The sequence below is a fragment of the Macaca mulatta genome, chromosome 6 (genome assembly GCF_049350105.2).
Source record: "Macaca mulatta isolate MMU2019108-1 chromosome 6, T2T-MMU8v2.0, whole genome shotgun sequence".
Taxonomy (NCBI): Eukaryota; Metazoa; Chordata; class Mammalia; order Primates; family Cercopithecidae; genus Macaca; species Macaca mulatta.
In genome coordinates this window covers 82,671,457-82,691,998 of record NC_133411.1, presented here as the reverse complement: position 1 = coordinate 82,691,998, position 20,542 = coordinate 82,671,457, and the positions used below count along the sequence as shown (strand labels likewise).

General features: G+C 43.5%; 1 protein-coding gene across 2 annotated transcripts in view; it reads right to left on the bottom strand.

The window, feature by feature from the left end:
- Nucleotides 1–20,542, bottom strand: part of SV2C (synaptic vesicle glycoprotein 2C) — a 275,773-nt gene that overhangs the window by 25,656 nt on the left and 229,575 nt on the right. Inside the window, exon 13 of one of the 2 annotated variants that reach the window (XM_001105846.5) lies at nucleotides 80–2,403. The exons of the other annotated variant lie outside the window; for it this stretch is intronic. Within the exon in view, the coding sequence (XP_001105846.1) occupies nucleotides 2,220–2,403 (184 nt within the window). The 3' untranslated portion in view covers nucleotides 80–2,219. Of the gene's footprint in view, nucleotides 1–79; nucleotides 2,404–20,542 lie in introns of those variants that run through there. 2 annotated transcript variants of the gene reach the window in all.

Sequence of the window (20,542 nt, the reverse complement as noted above, 5' to 3'; positions counted from 1 at the left end):
TTAAAAAGTAAAGGTAGTCTAGTAAGCAAAGTGAACTATCACAGAGGACTAGAGATAGTGATGTCCACATGCATTTCTATTTTTCTTTTGATGGGTTGATGGAGATGCACTCCTGGCTTTTGCAGTTATCTCTGCACATGCTGCATTCAACTAAAAGATCTACTCAGGTCCCCAAATATCTTTTTTAAGAAGACAAATCAGGAATGGATAGGTGGGAAAATGAGTACATGTGGAAGAAGAAAAACATGCAGGGTACTTTCTTGGGTTGTTTGACTGCTGTCTTTGTTCTCCAATAAACTGATGGGAGGCAGAGGTGAGAGAAAGTGGTTTCTTTCCCTGCGCTGTTGGTATCTTTCAAATGCATCTTGTCTAGCCTTCAGTGATTTTTCTTCTTCCTGCCACCTTTGCAGTTTTTGGTTCAGGTTTTCCTGATGTTCTAGCCCTGATCACAGATCCCCAGGGAACCACCCTCTTCCCACTGCCCCCAATACCAGTCTGCCCCCCTCTGCAGACCTGAATTACTTCAAGGGGAAGTCGATTAATGGCTTATGTTAATGAAAGAAGCTTTTCACTTAGTCTGAGCTCTAGGAGGGATCATTAGGAAGGGGAGGGGGAGGCAGGGGGGCCTCAGGGGAGTTAGGACATCTCTGAATATAATGATTAGTAGAAACAAAAGCTTTCCCTTCCTGGGGGCCCCCAGCTATGGCTTGCCTGAAAATGCCTATAATAAGTAACAAGAAGAAACCTCTAACGAGGCAGTTAAAAAAGGAATATTGTTTAAATATGGGATTTATTCCTGGCTTCTGGTGATTGGCTGCAAGTCTACAAGGAAGGTTCAGATTTCAAAGAAGATGTGTAAAAAGGACGAGCCTGGGGGAAGGGGAGCCCGAGAGGCGAGAAGGTCATGTAGCTGACAGCGGGCCCGTGGGAATGTCCTGGCTGACCTCTTTCTTCCAGGCCCAGGCAGATTCCAGAGGTAAAATGAGCAGCCAAACAACCACAGGAGATGGTCTGTCTGTGAGAAGGCCCCTCAGGAGTGCGGGCAGGCTGTGATTTTACAGCGAGCTAGGAGCGCACTGAGCAGTGGGCCAGCCCTGGGGAAGCCAGAGGGACAAACCCGCTTTGGTGATGCCAGCGGGGAAGCTGAATGTCAACTGCGGGGCAGGTGAGGTGGGGGTCCTGGTGGGCCAGTCCCACAGAAAAGAGGTACCAGAAAGAGGCACCATTTTGTATTTCCAAATGGCTCTAGGTGTGAATTTCTTCCTAATTTGCAATTTACAGTTTAGGTATCCACTGGCAATCTCTAGACTAGAGACAGTGTGGGTAAGTGGCCGAATCAGGTAGGCAGACAGTTTTTAAGAAGCAGCTTTCTTTCCTTGATTCTGCTGTCTGGCAAGACCAAGGGCAGCTGAAGGAGTGGGGGTGGTAAATGGAGGCAGAAGCTCTCTCTCGGATCTCTGATTTTCAAACATTCTGAACCACGTGCCACAATCACAGACACTGTTACAGTCCTTTTTCCTCACACTCTTCAGAGGTTTAATTGGGCTTTCTGACAGAAATCTTGCTTATGCAGCTCACTCAGATTTTTGCTGCTAATTGCAGAGCTTTTATTTTTCTTGTCAGCAGAGTCACCTTAATTGTCTTGCCCCAAAGAGCCCCACCCAGCCCTGTTTGGTGCCACATGGTTTTCTTTGAAAGGCTCTGCTATAACAGCAAGAATTACTGGGTGTCCTTTTCTAAGTAAACAGGAAATATCACTGTGTCAGAAAAAAAAAAAAAAAAAAAAGAATCCCTCTTCTCAGCACAAATGCAATAATGTGCCGACTTATATTTCCTGTTAATGTTAAATTAGGAGCAGGATCTATTTCTTACACCAGCCCAGCCTTCTTAGCTTCTAAACTTTCAATAAGCACAACCCCAGGGAAGCCTGGCTGCCGAGGGCATTTTAGAAATGCTTCCACTGATTTGCGGGAGGCAGTAGCATCACAGTTTGGAAAGATAATAATGCATTAAAACAAAACAAACAAACGAACAAACAAAACCTGTGCAAAATCACAAAGGGGCAAGATGATATGCTTCTAAATTTTAAGTCACAGCAAGTGTTTATGTTCTGATACTTGATCACCTTTCTATATAGGAAAACTCTGAAGCCTTGAGTCAGGAAGGAGAATTGACCCAGGGCAGGAGGAAGAAACGCAGGAAGGATGGCTTTTTTCCCATTACATCAGAACCTGGGTTCGTGTGTCAGGCAGGCGCAGCCCAACGAGTCCTCCACACACGAGCACGGTAGAAGCCAGCAGGATGGGGATTGATTTGGTGATGCTGACCAGAGAGCCGAATATTAAGTTTCCCAAGACGGCTGCTGCCTTGCATAGCGCATTTAAGAAGCCAAAGCCTGTTGCCCTGCAAAGGAAAGAGACATGAACAAGGTTGAGAAAATGCCTTCCACGATTCCAACTTTAGACCAAAAAATCCTAGATTTTCAATGATCTTCACTCAGATTGTGTTGTATATTGGGAGCAAATCAATGCTTGTTAGCAAATCTGGGAGTAGAGAATCCTAGCTGTTGGTATTGTTCCTCCAGCCCTCTGTTGACTTTCTTACCATAGCTCCCATTGACTCCCACTCCGCCTATAAGTCCCAACGTATTGTGAACAGAAAGAGAGAAAAAATTGTACGGAGTATGAAACATCTCTAGTGGTTTAACGTTGTTGGAAGGAGGGGTCTTTTTCATTTTTTTAGAGATTAGGTCTTGCTCTGTTCCCCAGGCTGGAGTGCAGTGGTGTAGTAATTGTTCACTGCAGCCTCAAACTCCTGAGCTCAAGCAATCTTCCCACCTCAGCCTCCTGAGTAGCTAGGACTACAGATGTGTGCCACCATACGCAGCTAATTTTTATTTTTATTTTTTGTAGAGATAGGGTCTTGCTATGTTGCCCAGGTGAGTATAGTGGTACAATGATAGCTCACTGCAGCCTCCACCTCGCAGGCTCAAGTGATCCTCCCACCTCAACCTCCTGAGTGGCTACCTGGGACTACAACTGTGTACTGCCATGCTCAGCTAATTTTTATTTTTATTTTTGTAGAGATGGGGAATCCCCCTATGTTGCCCTGGCTGGTCTTGAACTCCTGGGCTTAAGCAATCCTCTTGTCTTGGCCTCCCAAAGTGCTGGGATTACAGGCATGAGCCACTATACCCTTCAGGAAGGCTCTCTTAAATCAAACTTTAATTCTACTCTATCCAAACGCTTCTCTCAGGAACAAAACAGGCATAAAGCACAGTTCATTAGAGAGAGGCAGGTCACCTCTGCTCAGTGTGGAAAAAGCTGGGCCACCTCCTCTTATCCCAGGCAAAGGGTGGAGACGGTGATATAGAAAAATTGAGCAGTTTCTCATCTCTTTACAAGAGTGACTTGTTATTTTGTTTTGTAAATTCCCATGATTTCAGAAACATCTATGTTTAAATGGAAATTTAAATTTCATTCCGGCCGGGCGCGGTGGCTCAAGCCTGTAATCCCAGCACTTTGGGAGGCCGAGATGGGCGGATCACGAGGTCAGGAGATCGAGAGACGATCCCGGCTAACACGGTGAAACCCCGTCTCTACTAAAAAATACAAAAAAATAGCCGGGCGAGGTGGCGGGCGCCTGTAGTCCCAGCTACTCAGGAGGCTGAGGCAGGAGAATGGCGTAAACCCGGGAGGCGGAGCTTGCAGTGAGCTGAGATCCGGCCACTGCACTCCAGCCTGGGTGACAGAGCAAGACTCCGTCTCAAAAAAAAAAAAAAAAAAAAAAAAAAAAAAAAAAAAAATTTCATTCCAAAGTTAAAATGTATGACAGGCTGAGCACGGTGTCTTACACCTGTAATCCCAGAACTTTGGGAGGCTGAGGCTGGAGGATTTCTTGAACCCAGAGAGTTTGAGGCCAGCCTGAGCAACATAGCAAGACCCTGCCTCTATTAAATAAATAAAGAGGAAAAAACTGTTGTAAGTGCAACAATATATTTAGATTTCTTTTACTCCCTATTTAATTAATTTATTTTCATGCTAAGTGTTTTATTTTTTATTTATTTTCTATTTTACTTTCAGTTCTGAGATACATGTGCAGAATGTGCAGGTTTGGTACATAGATATACGTGTGCCATAGTGGTTTGCTGCACCTATTGACCCATCCTCTAAGTTCCCTCCCCTCGCCCCCCACCCCCCAAACAGGCCCTGGTGTGTGTTGTTCCCCTCCCTGTGTCCATGTGTTCTCATTATTCAACTCCCATTTATGAGTGAGAACAATCGGTGTTTGGTTTTCTGTTTCTGTGTTAGTTTGCTGAGGATAACGGCTTCCAGCTTCATCCATGTCCCTGTAAAGGACATTATCTCATTCCTTTTTTATGGCTGCATAGTATTCCATGGTGTATATGTACCACGCTTTCTTTATCCAGTCTATCATTGATAGGCATTTGGGTTGGTTCCAAGTCTTTGCTATTGTAAATAGTGCAGCAATGAACATACATGTGCGTATGTCTTTATAGTAGAATGATCTATATTCCTTTGGGTACATACCCAGTAATGGGATTGCTGGGTCAAATGGTATTTCTGGTTCTAGATCCTTGAGGAATTGCCATACTGTCTTCCACAATGGTTGAACTAATTTACATTCGAACCAACAGTGTAAAAGTGTTCCTATTTCTCCACAGTCTCACGAGCATCTATTGTTTCTTGCCTTTTTAATAATAGCCATTCTGACTGGCATGAGATAGTATCTCATTGTGGTTTTGATTTGCATTTCTCTATGATCAGTGATGTTGAGCTTTTTTTCATATGTTTGTTGGCCATTAAATGTCTTCTTTTGAGAATTATCTGTTCATATCCTTTGCCCACTTTTTGATGAAGTTGTTTGTTTTTTTTTCTGGTAAATTTGTTTACATTCCTTATAAATTCTGGATATTAGACCTTTGTCAGACGGGTAGATTGCAAAAATTTTCTCCCACTCTGTAGGTTGCCTGTTCACTCTCATAGTTTCTTTTGCTGTGCAGAAGCTCTTTAGTTTAATTACATCCCATTTGTGAATTTTGGCTTTTGTTGCAATTGCTTGAAGTCTTTGCCCATGCCTATGTCCTGAATGGTATTGCCTAGGTTTTCTTCTAGGGTTTTTATGGTTTTGGGTTTTACATTTAAGTCTTTAATCCATCTTGAGTTAATTTTTGTATAAAGTGTAAGGAAGGGATCCAGTTTCAGTTTTCTAAATATGGCTAGCCAGTTTTCACAGCACCATCTATTGAATAGGAGATCTTTTCCCCATTGCTTCTTTTTGTGAGGTTTGTTGAAGATCAGAAGGTTGTAGATGTGTGGTGTTATTTCTGAGGTCTCTGTTCTGTTCCATTGGTCTATATGTCTGTTTTGGTACCAGTACCATGCTGTTTTGGTTACTGTAGCCTTATAGTATAGTTTGAAGTCAGGTAACATGATGCCTCCAGCTTTGTTCTTTTTGCTTAGGATTGTCTTGGCTATATGGGGTCTTCTTTGATACCATATGAAATTTAAAGTAGCTTTTTCTAATTCCGTGAAGAATGTCAGTGGTAGTTGATGGGAATAGCATTGAATCTATAAATTACTTTGGGCAGTATGGCCATTTCTACAATATTGGTTCTTCCTATCCATGAATATAGAATGTTTTGCCATTTGTTTATATCCTCTCTTATTTCCTTAGGCAGTGGTTTGTAGTTCTCCTTGAAGAGTTCCTCCAAAGCCCTTGTAAGTTGTATTTCCAGGTATTTTATTCTCTTTGTAGCAATTGTGAATGGGAGTTCACTCATGATTTGGCTCTCACTTGTCTATTGTTGGTGTAAAGGAATGTTTCTGATTTTTGCACGTTGATTTTGTATCCTGAGACTTTGCTGAAGTTGCTTACCAGCTTCCTATTTTCTTTTATTAATTAACATGCTAGGTCTTAAATAAGAAGAGCCCACAGAATTTTCTCAGAAAATTAGGAAGGATGAGGTTATATCCCTCGTCTTTCAGACACTACGGAGGTGAAATACTGTGCTATCTTGCCAAGTATTTTTGGTAGCAGGCAGAAACCGAATACTGAGCTGGGGAGCACATCAATGAGCGATGTAACATTTGGGAAATGAAGTCCAAGAAAATATGACAGAAGAGAATCAATTGTGGGCCTAGGAAGATCTTGTTCACTCTCTTTAAGATATGCAGGTACATAAGTAAGACACATCCCACTTCTTAAGTCATTTTTTAAAAAAGAAAAATTTTGTTATCTTTAGTACACATGAACAAGTGACCTTCTAGGCAGAAAAATTATTATTATTATTTTTGAGATAGGGTCTCACCTATGTCACCCAGGCTGGAGTGCAGTGGTGGAATCTTGGCTCACTGAAGCCTCAATCTACTGGGCTCAAGGGATCCTTCCACCTGAGCCTCCTGAATAGTTTGGACTAGAGACATGCACCACTATGCCCAGCTAATTATTGTATTTTTTTGTAGAGATGGGGTTTCATCATGTTGCCCAGGATGGTCTCAAACTCCTGGACTCAAGTGATCTTCCTGCCTTGGTCTCCCAAAGTGCTGGGATTACAGGTTTGAGCCACCATTTCCAGCTGAAACTTAATTTTGTTCATGAGCCTGCATATACCACTGACATCATGAGAGAGTATGAATTTCCTTCTGACTTTATGCTAGTTTACTGTTTTTTGGCTGTCACTGAGTTAAAGGCACATTGAATACAGGGCAATTTTTGGATACTTTTTTTTTTATCCTAAGAGGGAAACTCATCTTATAAGCTGCAAAATGCAGCACTTAGTACACATCTTTCTTTGACTGATTTATAAATTTGTAAGTGTGGGTTTTTCTTTGGCAAGTCATAACTACTCATCACTACTTGTACTGTACCTAATGATAGTTTCCACAATGTGTGTACTCTTCATAACTGAGATATTTATTGTGGTTATTATCTAACCATCCTCCTTTCTGTACCATGGGAAAGGAATAAACGCTCCTCCCTGAGCTGCACAAATCCAGTCTGTGAGTTAGTGCACAGCCAGTGATTTTGTGGGTTAGATCACACCTAATAAAGGGCAGTAAGCACTGATTTTCTTTTTGGCTAAGACACCTAGAAAGTAGAGTATGCAAGCTCCTGAAGTGAGGCAAAGTTGCCAACTGTTTGGAATGTGGGAAGAGTGTGATGGAATCTCTGACTGAAAGAAGCAAACTTCTTGAGAAGAGGGTAAGCTAATTTCATATTCTTCCTCTTCTTTTTTAAAGCACGAGACTAGTAATGGCAACAACCACTAAAAACATAAGGAGATTTAATATACTGATAACTACTTTCAAATGAAATTGCTTGAGCCTATCTGTTGGGTACCAAAGAAGACTTAAGTATACTAGAATGACCCCGTCACCACCTCACCCACCTCCATGACTGTCTTTTTGCTATTTTTTAGAAAAACAAATAGATGCTTTTGAGCAGCTTTAGGTTTACAAGAAAAAAAGTGAACAAAAAGTGGAGTTCTCTTATACCCTCAGTTTCCCCTATTAACTTCTTGCTTTGGTATGGTACATTTGTTACAACTGATGAGCCAATATTGATACGTTGTTATTAGCCAAAGTTCAACTTACATTAGGGCTCACTCTTGGTGTTGTACATTCTGTGGGTTTTGACACATGTATAATGCATGTATCCATTATTACAGTATCATGTAGAATAGCTTTACTGCCCCAGAAGTCCTATGCTCCATCTATTCATTCCTCTCTCCCCCAACCCTGAACGATCACCGACCTTTTTACTGTTTCCATAGTTTTGCCTTTTCCAGAACGTCATAGAGTTGAAACCTCACAGTAGGTAGCTTTTTAAAGACTGACTTATTTCACTCAAAAAAAAAAAAAAAAAAAAAAAGACAAGGCTCTTGCTATGTTGCCCAGGCTGGTGTTGAACTCCTGGGCTTAAGCAATCCTCCCACCTCAGCCTCCCAAAGTGCTGGGATTACAGGTATGAGCCACCGCACCCAGCATTTCACTTCATTAAGCTAACATTTTAGTTTCTAGATTCTAGTGTCATAAATGACCAGATACATTTTGTAGCAGTAAGATAAGCTGTATTCTTCTGGGGAAAATGGCCTGTGTGTATATTGCTGATAAGAAAAAGGAAACCATTTTTCTGTCATGAAGAAGTCTCTCAATGCTTCAATGCTGAAACTGCAGAATGACCCAGATAGGATTTACATCTAGGTTAAAATAACCATATTGTCCCAAGTGACGAACCTCTGGTATAACTCAGAATAGGGTATAAAATGTGGGCAGCTATCTCCTTGTATCACTGAAACTGTACTCGAGGAATGGATGACTTCCGAGATTCCTGGGCAGACTAAAGGCAGATGTGTTAGGAGCATCTGGTATTTGAGGGTTTTGAAAAAGACGATCAACTCCTTACTTTTTAAGAATCTCTGTTTTCATTACCAAGCAAAGGCAGTTATTTAGATGAAAATCTGGTGTGGATGCAAAGCACACAGCCTCCGTAAATTAATGTCGGCATTCAAGAAAACGTGACTACCCTCTCCTTGGAAAAGTAAATTCTTCTTTCAAATATTTGCAGCTGAAGGGTGTAATTTTTCTTTTTTTTTCTTTCCTTCTTTTTTTTTTTTTCCTGAGACGGAGTCTCGCTCTGTCACCCAGGCTGGAGTGCAGTGGCACAATCATGGCTCACTGCAGCCTCGACTTTCTGGGCTTAGGTGATTTTCCCACCTCAGCCTCTTGGTAGCTGGGACTAAAAGCTTGCACTGCCACACCCGGGCAATTTTTTGTAGAGATGGGAGTTTCACCATGTTGCCCAGGCTGTTCTCGAACTCCTGAGCCCAAGTAATCTGCCTGCTTCAGCCTCCCAAAGGACTGGGATTACAGGCGTGAGCCACCACACCCAGCTAGGCATGATTTTTCAATGCAACAGAAACATAGCTATGTTAGAAAACAATTCACAAAGTGACTCTCCCTTGGGGTTATCTGTTTATAAAATAAACAGGCTTTTAGTTCATTTACTTTCTGTTCTTACTTAAAGGAAACAGTATTGCTTCTGCAGACACCCAAAATAAGAGTCACCTTGTGCTCATAAAGTCCTTTGAGGGTGGGGAGCTCAGAGCTTGCAGAACCCAGACTTGCTGACTTCTCAGCTGTAGAATGAGCTAATGCACTATTTTTCAGATCAAATATGTTTTCATGCCTTCTCTTAAACAACAAGCACTGAAGGGAAAGAATGAAATGATCTAGTGTCATTCTATTGCTCCATCCTTTGCTCCTCATCTCTTCAGCCAGAAGCCTTTGCTCTCAATTTGTACTCAATCTACTTATTTAAAATTTTAAAATATAAATTATTTCCCCTAAAAGTACCCTGTGACTGCAGCTGCCTTGTTGCTCATTCCATTAAGGTGGCTCTCCTCCCTGCATCATAAACTTCCTTGGTCTGAGACACATGTGCTGGTATACAGAACTGGTTTGCAGCAGCACTTAGACTCAGCTGATGGGGATGTGGCCACCTCTGCAGCTGGACAGTGGCTCCTTCTCTGGGGCCTTCATGATTTATTGTGTACTAGTTTATTTATATTGTTTCATGCTCTTTTTTTCTTTCTTTCTTTTTGAGATGGATTCTCACGCTATTGCCCAGGCTGGCGTGCAGTGGCATGATCTTGGCTCACTGCCTCCCAGGTTCAAATGATTCTCCTGCCTCAGCCTCCCAAGTAGCTGGGATTACGGGTGCGCACCACCATGCCTGGCTAATTTTTGTGTTTTTAGTAGAGACAGGGTTTCACCATGTTGGCCAGGCTGGTCTCGAACTCCTGACCTCATGATCTGCCCTCCTCGGCCTCCTAAAGTGCTGGGATTACAGGTGTGAGCCACCGCGTCTGACCCATTTTATGTTTTAATTGGTGGTGGGGAAAAGAAAACTACTGGCTCCATTCTGGATCAAATGAGGATAATTTTTGTCATCACATCCAGCATCTTTGTGGATTTTTCTGTCTTTAATGCAGGGCCAGATTTTTTTTTTTTTTTTTTTTGAGGCTCCTAGGAAGAAGAAAAGGACATTGAAAAATGGTGGCACTTAGGGCAGTGCCTGGCATGTGGTCGGCACCCTGTGACTATTAGCCATTGTTTAAACACTGGCTGAATATCTACCCCACCAACTGATGAGATTATTAGAAAAGAACAATTAAGTGCCACATTTTTTGAGACAGGGCCTTGCTCTGTTGCCCAGGCTGGGGTGCAGTGGTGCAATCATAGCTCTCTGCAGCCTTGACCTTCCCCAAGCGATCCTCCCTCCTCAGCCTCCTGAGTAGCTAGGACCACAGGTGTGTGCCAGCAAGCTCAAATAGTTTTTTCATTTTTTGTAGAGATGGGGTACCCAATATGTTTCCCAGGTTGGTTTCCAACTCCTAGGTTCAAGTGATTCTCCCACCTTAGCCTCCCAAAGTGTTGGGATTACAGGCATGAGCCACAGCACCTAGCCTAAGTGTGCATTTTGAAAAGGACTGAAATGGTGTAGATCCAGACTTAGCTCATAGAATTCACCTTTTATGGGCGGGCACGGTGGCTCAAGCCTGTAATCCCAGCACTTTGGGAGGCCAGAGGGGCGGATCACGAGGGCAGGAGACCGAGACCATCCTGGCTAACACGGTGAAACCCCGTCTTTACTTAAAAATACAAAAAACTAGCCAGGCGAGGTGGTGGGCGTCTGTAGTCCCAGTTACTTGGGAGGCTGAGGCAGGAGAATGGTGGGAAAATGTACCTGTTATAGGGTAAAAGTGTGTGTGTGGGGTGGTTTTTTTTGTCTAGTCTAAATTTTTGGAAATAAGCCTTTTCTGGACAACTCAGTTAAATAATTGGTAGAAGTTACAAGAGGGATACTCAAGACTCAGCATGGGACATTTTGAAAAGTACAGGCAGTCCTTAAATCAAGAGGACATTGCGATCTGAAGATTCTTCTGGAAGTTGGTTATTTGAAATACACAATGAATTTCATTTATCTTAGAGAAAAAATATTAAAAATGATGGCTAGGTCATCAGGTTATCCTAAAAGAACTTTTGTAACACTGAATCCATCTAAGCTATCATACCACAATGCTAAGAGTACAAGAAACCCTTAAATATTTGTCTAATAAGCAGATGTGTCCTTAATACACTCCTAATTTACATATTCTTCTCTGCATTTTTTCATATTCATATAATCATTCCTTAAATATCTGCGAAGTGTCAAACACTGCACTAAGCTCCAGAGACCCCAAAATTAATAAGATGAAACCTCCATTTGCGCTAAGATGGGTGACACGAGATCACGGTAACATACGTGCTAAGTGCAATGTTAAAGATACCCACAAAGTATTATGGGGGCAGGAGAACAGAAAGTGATATCGAGCTGAGGGTAGTGGCAGTTGAAGGAAAGCTGCTCAGGGTGAGTGGACAAGACTCAGATTGGGCTTAAAGGAATAGTAGGAGCTTGCCAGGAGTAGGATGGCATGTGGATGGGGTGTTCTCTGTCTCTCCCAGTACTCTCACATCTCCCTAACTTCCCTCATGGTACCCACTCAGGTTTGCCTTAGACACACCCCTAAAGGCTTCTTGAGGGCTAAATGGCTTACATCCCACCAGCCCCTACATAAATTTCCTACTCCCAAGCAGTTGTTTTCAACCTAGGATTAGGATAGCAATCTGATTGAACCAAAGTGCATGGACACATATAACCATGCCCTCGCCTAATGGTGCTTAAGCTTGGGTGCATAAGAATCACCTGGAGGAGCTTTCAAACCATAGCAATGTGTTCAATACTGATGCCTAGGGCCACATGCACAGAGATTCTGAATTTATTGCTCTACTGGGGCCCAAGCATTAGTATTTTTTAGAAGCTCCATGTGACATGAATGTGTATCCAGGGTTGAGAATCCTGCTGTCTTCCCAGGGATGTCTGCATTCTTTGAATTGATGTGGGTTTCATATACAAAGGAAATGATAAAAGCAAAACATCTACTCCACCTTTCTCACAAATGGTTTTCATTTCTGAATTCCCTTTAGTGTACTTCCAATCATATAAATCACAGGAAATCAGAGGATTTAGACAATTTTGCTTTCTGCTTTTTTTTCCCATTTATATTACTGTTTTCTCATGTGGATGTTTTGTTTAAAATGAAATGATTTATTTAGCATGGAACCATTATTCTTGTAAACATGCCATTGGCTAATGGGAGCTTTCCAAATTCGGGGTAACATAAATGATACTGCAATTAACACCTTCACATATACGACTTGCTTCCTTTGTGTGTGTTCATTAGGGAATATCAAGCAGCATAAAACATCCAAGGGGAAGTGTTTATGATGTGATGCAGGGGATACTGAGGCCAGCAAAGTAAGTTGTGCACACTGGAGAGGAGAGAGAGAGGGATCCAACCCAAAGGCCTCCCATCCCTTTTTTCTTCTCCCTTCCTGCTTAGGCTCTTATTAAACTCCCCTGTTTACTCTGCTTCTCATAGCACAGAGCTTAATTCATTTCACCAGAGGCAGCTTCTCACCTAACCTGAATTGTTTCCTTCTCTTCCAACTCTTACTCAGTTGCCTCAACTTGATTGCCTCTACGCCCCACTCCCCTCCAAGGGCTGGTTTATACCAATCGTGCACATCTCCTTGTCCAGAATTAGCCTTGTTTAGGTCCAGGTCACCTCTGGGGGAGTGCAGCCAGATAGCCTTTGTGGTCACTCAGCACCACCTCTTCTCAGAACCGGAGCAGATGCCTATGATACTTATTAAACGAAAGGCCGAGCTAACAAATTTCCTGAGATCTTCCAAATATGTTGGAAGTAGACTTTTGTAATAGACATTTTAATGGAAATTAGTTGGGTCATATTTGTTTTTTTGATGCCAGACTATCATATTGCTTTTTTTCCAGAGGGAAAAAAAATGAATTTCAAATTCTTAAGTCAGAAAATACTGAATTCAATTGTTTTCTAATCTTCAAAGAAAGAGAAAAATCTATCTTACCCTAGTATGTATTGTCTGTGTGTGTGTGTGTGTGTGTCTGTGTGTGTGTGTGTGCGCGCACATGCGCGCGTGCATTCGTGTGCCTGGTTATGCTCCTTAATGAGGGCAAGATGGCATCCTGCACCCCTTCGAGCAGGGCCCTCCTTACACCCAAGTGGAGAAGGACTCACCTACAAGTTGTGGGCTGAGAGGAATCCTTGGGCCCCAAGTAGCCCTTTATCTCCCTCTCATCTCCACCACCATCAAGGGGCTTTCAACTGCTTATTCCTGTTGAAATCAGATATTCTGGGAAGGTAATAACGGGAGTCTTTATGTCTTGTTTATCTGATTAACCTAGCTAGAGAGTGAGGGCCTGGGCCAGGGTAAATAATGATAGAATGAATGAGCATCCCTTGGAGTTCATCTATGGCCAAGGTCATGAACATGGCTGTGCATCCCAACAGCCAGGTGAGCTGCTTGAAAATAGATCCTCGGCCGGGCGCGGTGGCTCAAGCCTGTAATCCCAGTACTTTGGGAGGCCGAGGCGGGTGGATCACGAAGTCAGGAGATCGAGACCATCCTGGCTAACATGGTGAAACCCCGTCTCTACTAAAAATACAAAAAACTAGCCGGGCGTGGTGGCGGGCGCCTGTAGTCCCAGCTACTCGGAGGCTGAGGCAGGAGAATGGCGTAAACCCGGGAGGCGGAGCTTGCAGTGAGCCGAGATCGCGCCACTGCACTCCAGCCTGGGTGACACAGCGAGACTCCGTCTCAAAAAAAAAAAAAAAAGAAAAAAGAAAATAGATCCCCACACCTACTGGGAGGGGAGGTAGACATGTCTGTGCTGGGAGCAGCACCACTGAGTCAGACATCTGGGTTTGAGGCTAAGTGATCCAGGACAAGTTACTTCCCCTCTCTGTGCCGCATTTTCCACACCTGAACATGGGGTAAGAATACCTACTCTTATAGGATTGGGATGAGAATTAAGTAAGTTGAGATCATTTAAAATTTCTAGCATAGTGCCCGACCTACCCTCCACTGCACAGATGAGGAAACCAAGGCTCAGAAGGGTGAAAGAGCTTTTCCAAATTATCCAGCTATTTTTCTGGCAGTGACTGCACCTGAATTCAGTGACTCCTAGATCAGTGCTTTCCTCCACTCTGTTGATGAAGTAGAGGGAGAGGAGGAGGTGGATCTCTGATAGGCAATGCTTTATGAGGAACGGGGAGCTGACAGCTGAAGGATCAGGAGGACTCAGGCTGTGATGGAAGAAGTGGAGAGGGACCCAAAGGACAGGAGAGAGAGGACTGAAGACCAGTGCTCCCTCCGTTACACTGCTCTAAATTCTCACACTGGAGAGTGGGAAGGCTGGACCCCATACCGGGAGGAAAACTACCATCCATAGCCCTCTCCTCTCCTCTCCTCTCCCCTCTCCTCCCCTCTCCTCCCCTCTCCTCCCCTCTCCTCCCCTCCCCTCCCCTCCCCTCTCCTCTTTTTTGAGACATAGTCTCGCTGTGTCACCCAGGCTGGAGTGCAGTGGCGCAATCTCAGCTCACTACAAGCTCCGCCTCCCGGGTTCGTGCTATTCTCCTGCCTCAGCCTCCCAAGTAGCTGGGACTACAAGTGCCTGCCACCACGCCCGGCTAATTTTTTTGTATATTTACTAGAGACAAGAGTTTCACCGTGTTAGTCAGGATGGTCTCGATCTCTTGACCTCGTGATCCGCCCACCTCAGCCTCCCAAAGTGCTGGGATTATAGGCGTGAGCCACTATGCCTGGCCCAAATTAATTTTCAAATGCATATTTCATTCATTCATTCATTCACCAAGAGTTATGGCAGTAAATAAGGAAGACAATGTCCTGCCCTCAAGGAGCTAACATTCTAGTGAGCTAAACAAGTAAACATGCATCCTAACATCCTCTCATCATAAGGTCTGGGTGATAATTTGCTTTAAGTACTTCAGTATAAACAATATGACAGAGAAATTATCTCTAATGCATACCCATATTATTTATTTATTTATTTATTTTTTATTCATTTATTTATTTATTTTTTGAGACAGAGTCTCGCTCTGTCACCCAGGCTGGAGTGCAGTGGTGCGATCTTGGCTCACTGCAAGCTCCGCCTCCTGGGTTCACACCATTCTCCTGCCTCAGCCTCCCAAGTAGCTGGGACTACAGGCACCTGCCACCACGCCTGGCTAATTTTTCGTATTTTCAGTAGAGACACGGTTTCACCGTGTTAGCCAGGATGATCTTGATCTCCTGACCTCATGATCCGCTTGCCTCAGCCTCCCAAAGTGTTGAGATTATAGGCGTGAGCCATCACGCCCGGCCGCATACCTATATAATTTAAAGCACATGAATCAAGAATCAACAGGCCAGTGATGGTTACTTAATGCTTTAAAGATCATTTTATAAATCTGCATGAGAAGGTTTGTTAATAACAATGGAGACGATTTTTTCACTGGTGATGTGAGTGCTGTTCTGTATAAGCAACGACTGGAAAGAATGTTCTGCCCTTAGCCTAATGAACATACAAGCTTCCTCCAAGCCCTGCACCCTCAAGTTGGTGAAATGGTACTCCTGGTCTAGACTCCAGATTCTAGAGCCCCCTTATCCTGCAACCCTCAATTAAAGGGGGATTCCCTTGTTTGGCTGGCTCACAAGTCTGGTGGCCCTGCTGTCAGCATATCAGCACATGGCCCTTTCATGCGAGGGCTTGCTCAGTACCCACGGACAGCGAGATGGACTTCCTTGGAACTCAAAAACAGAATTTATGACTGTTTTTGTGCCTGTACATTTGGCAGGATTTGCTTCCATTATAATATATTGCCTGGTGGCAAGGTTGTGGGAGCAGGAAGCATGTATTCCCCACCCCCTCACTCTCTACTTCTAACTACCAGAGACAAAAAGAATCTGACGTTTGCTGGATAGCCAAAGCATAAACATACATAATATAATGATAAGGCGTATAAAGAAAAGTCAAGCAGAGCAAAGGGCCAGGGATGGAGTGGATTACATAGGTTGGTTAGTTGCGATAGTTGAAAGATTCCCTGTACCAAAACCTTCACAAATAAGTGAGATATTCATCTTTATATTAGATGTAGAATGTATTCAAGAAAGAATGAACGAAACTGCCATTATAGAATACCAGATGATGATAGTGAAGAGAATTCTAGAGCTAGAAAGGCCGTGAGATACTATTTATTTCATTCTCCTCATTTAAATCTCAAATAATCCAGGCCCAGTTATGCTGAGTGGTCTCCCTGAGGTCACACAGCCGGTCAGTAAGCGATCCAAGATGACAGACCTTCGGGACTGAAGAATGGGGAGGAAACAAGAGAACTCTATCAAAACAAGGACAGTCCTAAGGGAAGGGCTTGGGTCGCTTAATTCTTGGAAAATGTTTTGATTTTAGCTCATCAAGGAAGAGACCAATCCCACTGCACTGGGTGAAGGCAGCAGCTGCCCAGGACTCTCAGGGATTGGCAGGTGTGAACAATCAGATCCTCAAATCCTTTCTGAGGTCATGTCTGAAACTGTGCATGCATAAGTGTGAAAGAAAAAGGAAGAAGGTAGGCAGAGAAAGGCAGGAATATGTGGCCAAAGGACACCATGAGACAGTCTTGCCTGGCTCTGGGAGTCTGTGCAGAGTTGGAGGATGGCCCTGAGAGCTTGGGCTGTATCTCACAAGGTGTGCGCTCCTGGCCCCGAGCTCCATGGAGGAAGGGTAAAAATGCCCTGATGGCCAGGCACAGTGGCTCACGTCTGTAATCCCGGCAACTTGGGAGGCCGAGGCCTGCAGATCACTCGAGGTCAGGAGTACGAGACCAGCCTGGCCACCATGGTGAAACCCTGTCTCTACTAAAAAAACAAAAATTAGCTGGGCGTGGTGGCGGGTGCCTGTAATCCCAGCTACTCGGGAGGCTGAGGCATGAGAATCACTTGAATCTGGGAAGTAGAGGTTGCAGTGAGTGGAGACTGTGTCTTTGTACTCCAGCCTGGGTGACAGAGTGAGACCCTGTCTCAAAAAAAAACAAAAAAAACCCCAAAAAGTGGCCCCTGAGCCATAAGCACACAGGAGGTGTGAGCAGGGGACTTGGCCACAGCCACATGGTGGCAGGAGAAAGTCAACACCTGGACGCAGAAAAACATGAAGGCCAAAACCTAGAACCGGAATGAGCTAGAACAAGGCCTACACCGTGTGAGCTACATTTATGACTTTTGAGAGGTTTACAACTTTCACAAAGGAGGGAGAGAAAAATAGGGACCATGATGGATGGGAAAAAAAAATCCATTTCAACCTGTCATTACATATACTTTCCTTTTGAAGATTTCAAAAGATGAGGGAAAATTGACTTAGTTAGTTAGGGTATTGAGGGGAGCTCATCAGCACAGACTAAACCCAAAAAATGAAATGCATCTTCTGTTGGTGTTCTCAGTTCTACCGCAAAGAGGGTTGAAAGTAATTTTGCTGGTGGCAGGGACTGGGGACGGAGAAATGAGGGAAAAGGAAGCTCCCCCACACCAGTATGTTAGATGGTTGGGGCTTCCTTTCAGATTTACGGCAAGCTGGAAAATCCGTTCTATGTCTGGCTCATGTCACATTCATATTTCGTGTCTGTTAGAAGAATCTCACGCCACATCAGTTGCCTGTGATCTACATTAAATATAATAGGCTCTCTGCTTATCTTTGACACAGCTGAGGGGCTGACGTAGAAATTGTCAAAAGACTATACAATGACTTATATATTCAATAATGGCTCAAACTTCAAAGGTCTATCTTTTGCCCTGCTCTTCATTTCTTTCCTCATAATACTTCTCAAAGCAATCTTGTCTTTCCAGCCTCACAATCAGGGACAAATTCCTGACTGCAATATTTGCTCTTCCATCTTCCCACTTCACCTCACTCATCCCTGCAGAAGCACAAGTATTCCTCGCTCCTTCAAGGCCACGTCTAAGAATTAAGAGCCTTGCAGGGAAGGGTACTGCATCGACCACTGCATCTCAATCATTGTGGCAGATGTACCAGAGCACTGGGAAGTTGGCCTTGGCAAGAATCTCAAGCTACTACTACAGAGTTGGGAAGAAGGTTTAGGATCAAGATAGAGGTGATTGGCCGAGGTGAGTGCATGAGCAGAGAGGTGCCTTCAACTTCCACTGCGGACAGTTCTGACATCTTGCCTCTACCTGAGGCGAGTTCTAGCCCCGGGCAAGTCAGTCAAATGAATGTTATTGAGAACCAGCTGCAAACGATTACTGCCCTACTGTCCTAAGCACAGAGTTTACAGGGAAGTCTAACTTGCAAAGCCTTCTCTCAATGTCACACACCATTTTTGAAGATCAAGACATCTCTTTATTACTTTGACCACTTGCTTCCAGGCTAGTTTTTTTTGTATTCCACTCTGCCAGCCTGAGTTTCTAGCTCACTGAACTCTTGTCTCCTGGCCTGGTATCCTAACTCTGGTGTCTGTTATTTCTTAGTCCAGATCTGTTACCTCTGGATTTTCTTACCTTGATGGATTTACCCCCAGACCCCAACTCTTGCCTCTCAGACATGTTATGTCTATGGAGGACTTTGTTTTCTGCTTCCTTTGACTTGAACTATTCCAGGCCTCTCTCTTAGACATATTTTCAGAATCTAACCACTTTCTCACCACCTCCATTGGCACCCTTATCTCTTGCTACAATTCTTGCAGTGGTCTTCATAAGTCAGTTCATGTCACTCATCTGCCCCAAACCCTCCACTGGATTTCATTTTACTCAGCAAGAAGACCAAAGCCCTTTTAGTGTCCACTCTGACCCCATGGCTTCTTACCCTCCACCTTGGTCATTCTGCTCCAGCCAGACAAGCTTTGCCTCTCTTCCAACTGGTCTCTCACACGCCTGCCTCAGGACCTTTGCACCTGCTGTTGCCTCTGCTGTGAATGCACTCTCCCCAGATATCTGCCTGGGTCTTTGCTCAAATGTCACCTTTACAGTCACATCCCCCTAGACTATCCTATTTCAGTTGTAACTCTCCTTACCCCAGCATTCTCTATGCCCCATGCAGCTTTATTTTTCTCTATAGCAGTTAACACCATCTAATATACTACATCTACTTTACTTATCTGTTTATTGACTGTCTTCCCCAAACTATTATAAGCTCTATTGGCTGGGAATGGTGGCTCACACCTGTAATCCCAGCACTTTGGGAGGCCAAGGTGGGAGGATCACCTGAGGTCAGGAGTTTGAGACCAGCCTGACCAACATGGAGAAACCGTGTCTCTACTAAAAAAAGTACACAATTAGCTGGGCGTGGTGGCATATGCCTGTAAGCCCAGCTACTTGGGAGGCTGAGGTGGGAGAATCACTTGAACCAGGGAGGCAGAGGCTGTGGTGAGCTGAGATCTCACCAATGCACTCCAGCCTGGGCAACAAGAGGGAAACTGTCATAAAAACGAAATACAAAAATATTAAAAACAAACAAACAAAAAAAGAATATAAGCTCGATCAAGGCAAAACTTTGTCTGTTTTGTTCACTGCTGTCTCCCAATGACTAGAATAGTTCCTGGCACATGATATGCATTCCATAAACATTTTTTTGAATGAATTAGTGAATGACCTCTCTATCCCCAGCTCAGGTATCTTTCTGGCATCCAAGAAAAAATATTCAAATGCTGATCGGACAGCTCCAGGTTGATGTAAAAACTCAACATGTCCAAAATGGAACTTATTACCTTCTTGACCCACTGTCCCTCCTGTGTCCCAGCCTCAAAATGCCATCATGCTCCTGCAGGTGGTTTTTAAAATTAAAAAACATAAACAAGGGCATCTGCATTCACTCAACTGCACATGCAGAAACTGGAATTATCTTTGACAACCTCTTTTCTTCCCCCTAACTTCTAATCAAGCACCAAGCTTTGTTGAATCTATCCATAAATATCTGTGAACATGTTGTGTGTTGACTTCTCCCCTTTCCAACCTACATTTTTCTAGTCCACAGCACCATCTTAAGTGTCTTAACCAGCCTCCCTGCCTTCTTTCTGGCCATTAGAGGGAGCTCTCTAAAGGGTAAGAATGATCTTGTCCTTCTCATAAAGTTCAAAATCTCCCCATCCCCACACAATAAGGCAACGTGAAAGAGTCTTCATGACTTGTTCTCTGAGTAACTCTTTTACTTCCAGAGCTTGTTAGCTGGTATTTGCTCTAACTGAAATGTTCTTTCCACCTTTTTGACTGGCTATCACCTACCAGTTCTCAATTAAACGTTACTTCTTTCAAGAAACCCTCTCTGGTGCTCTGAGCATCATGCACTTCCCACATAATAACCCTGACCACACTATATTATAACTGAAGTTTACTTGTGCTTATGAGAATAAAGACCACAACTGATTTACTCATGGTTGTATCATAGGTGCTCAAAAAAATAGTTGCTGAGTAAATAAATGAACGGTATTAAAATTCACATTGAGATGGAATAGATATACTTTTCTTATTCTTCTTGATAAGTACAACAAAATATCCTGAACACTATGTATAAAACAAACAGAACAAGACTGAAAGAGAAA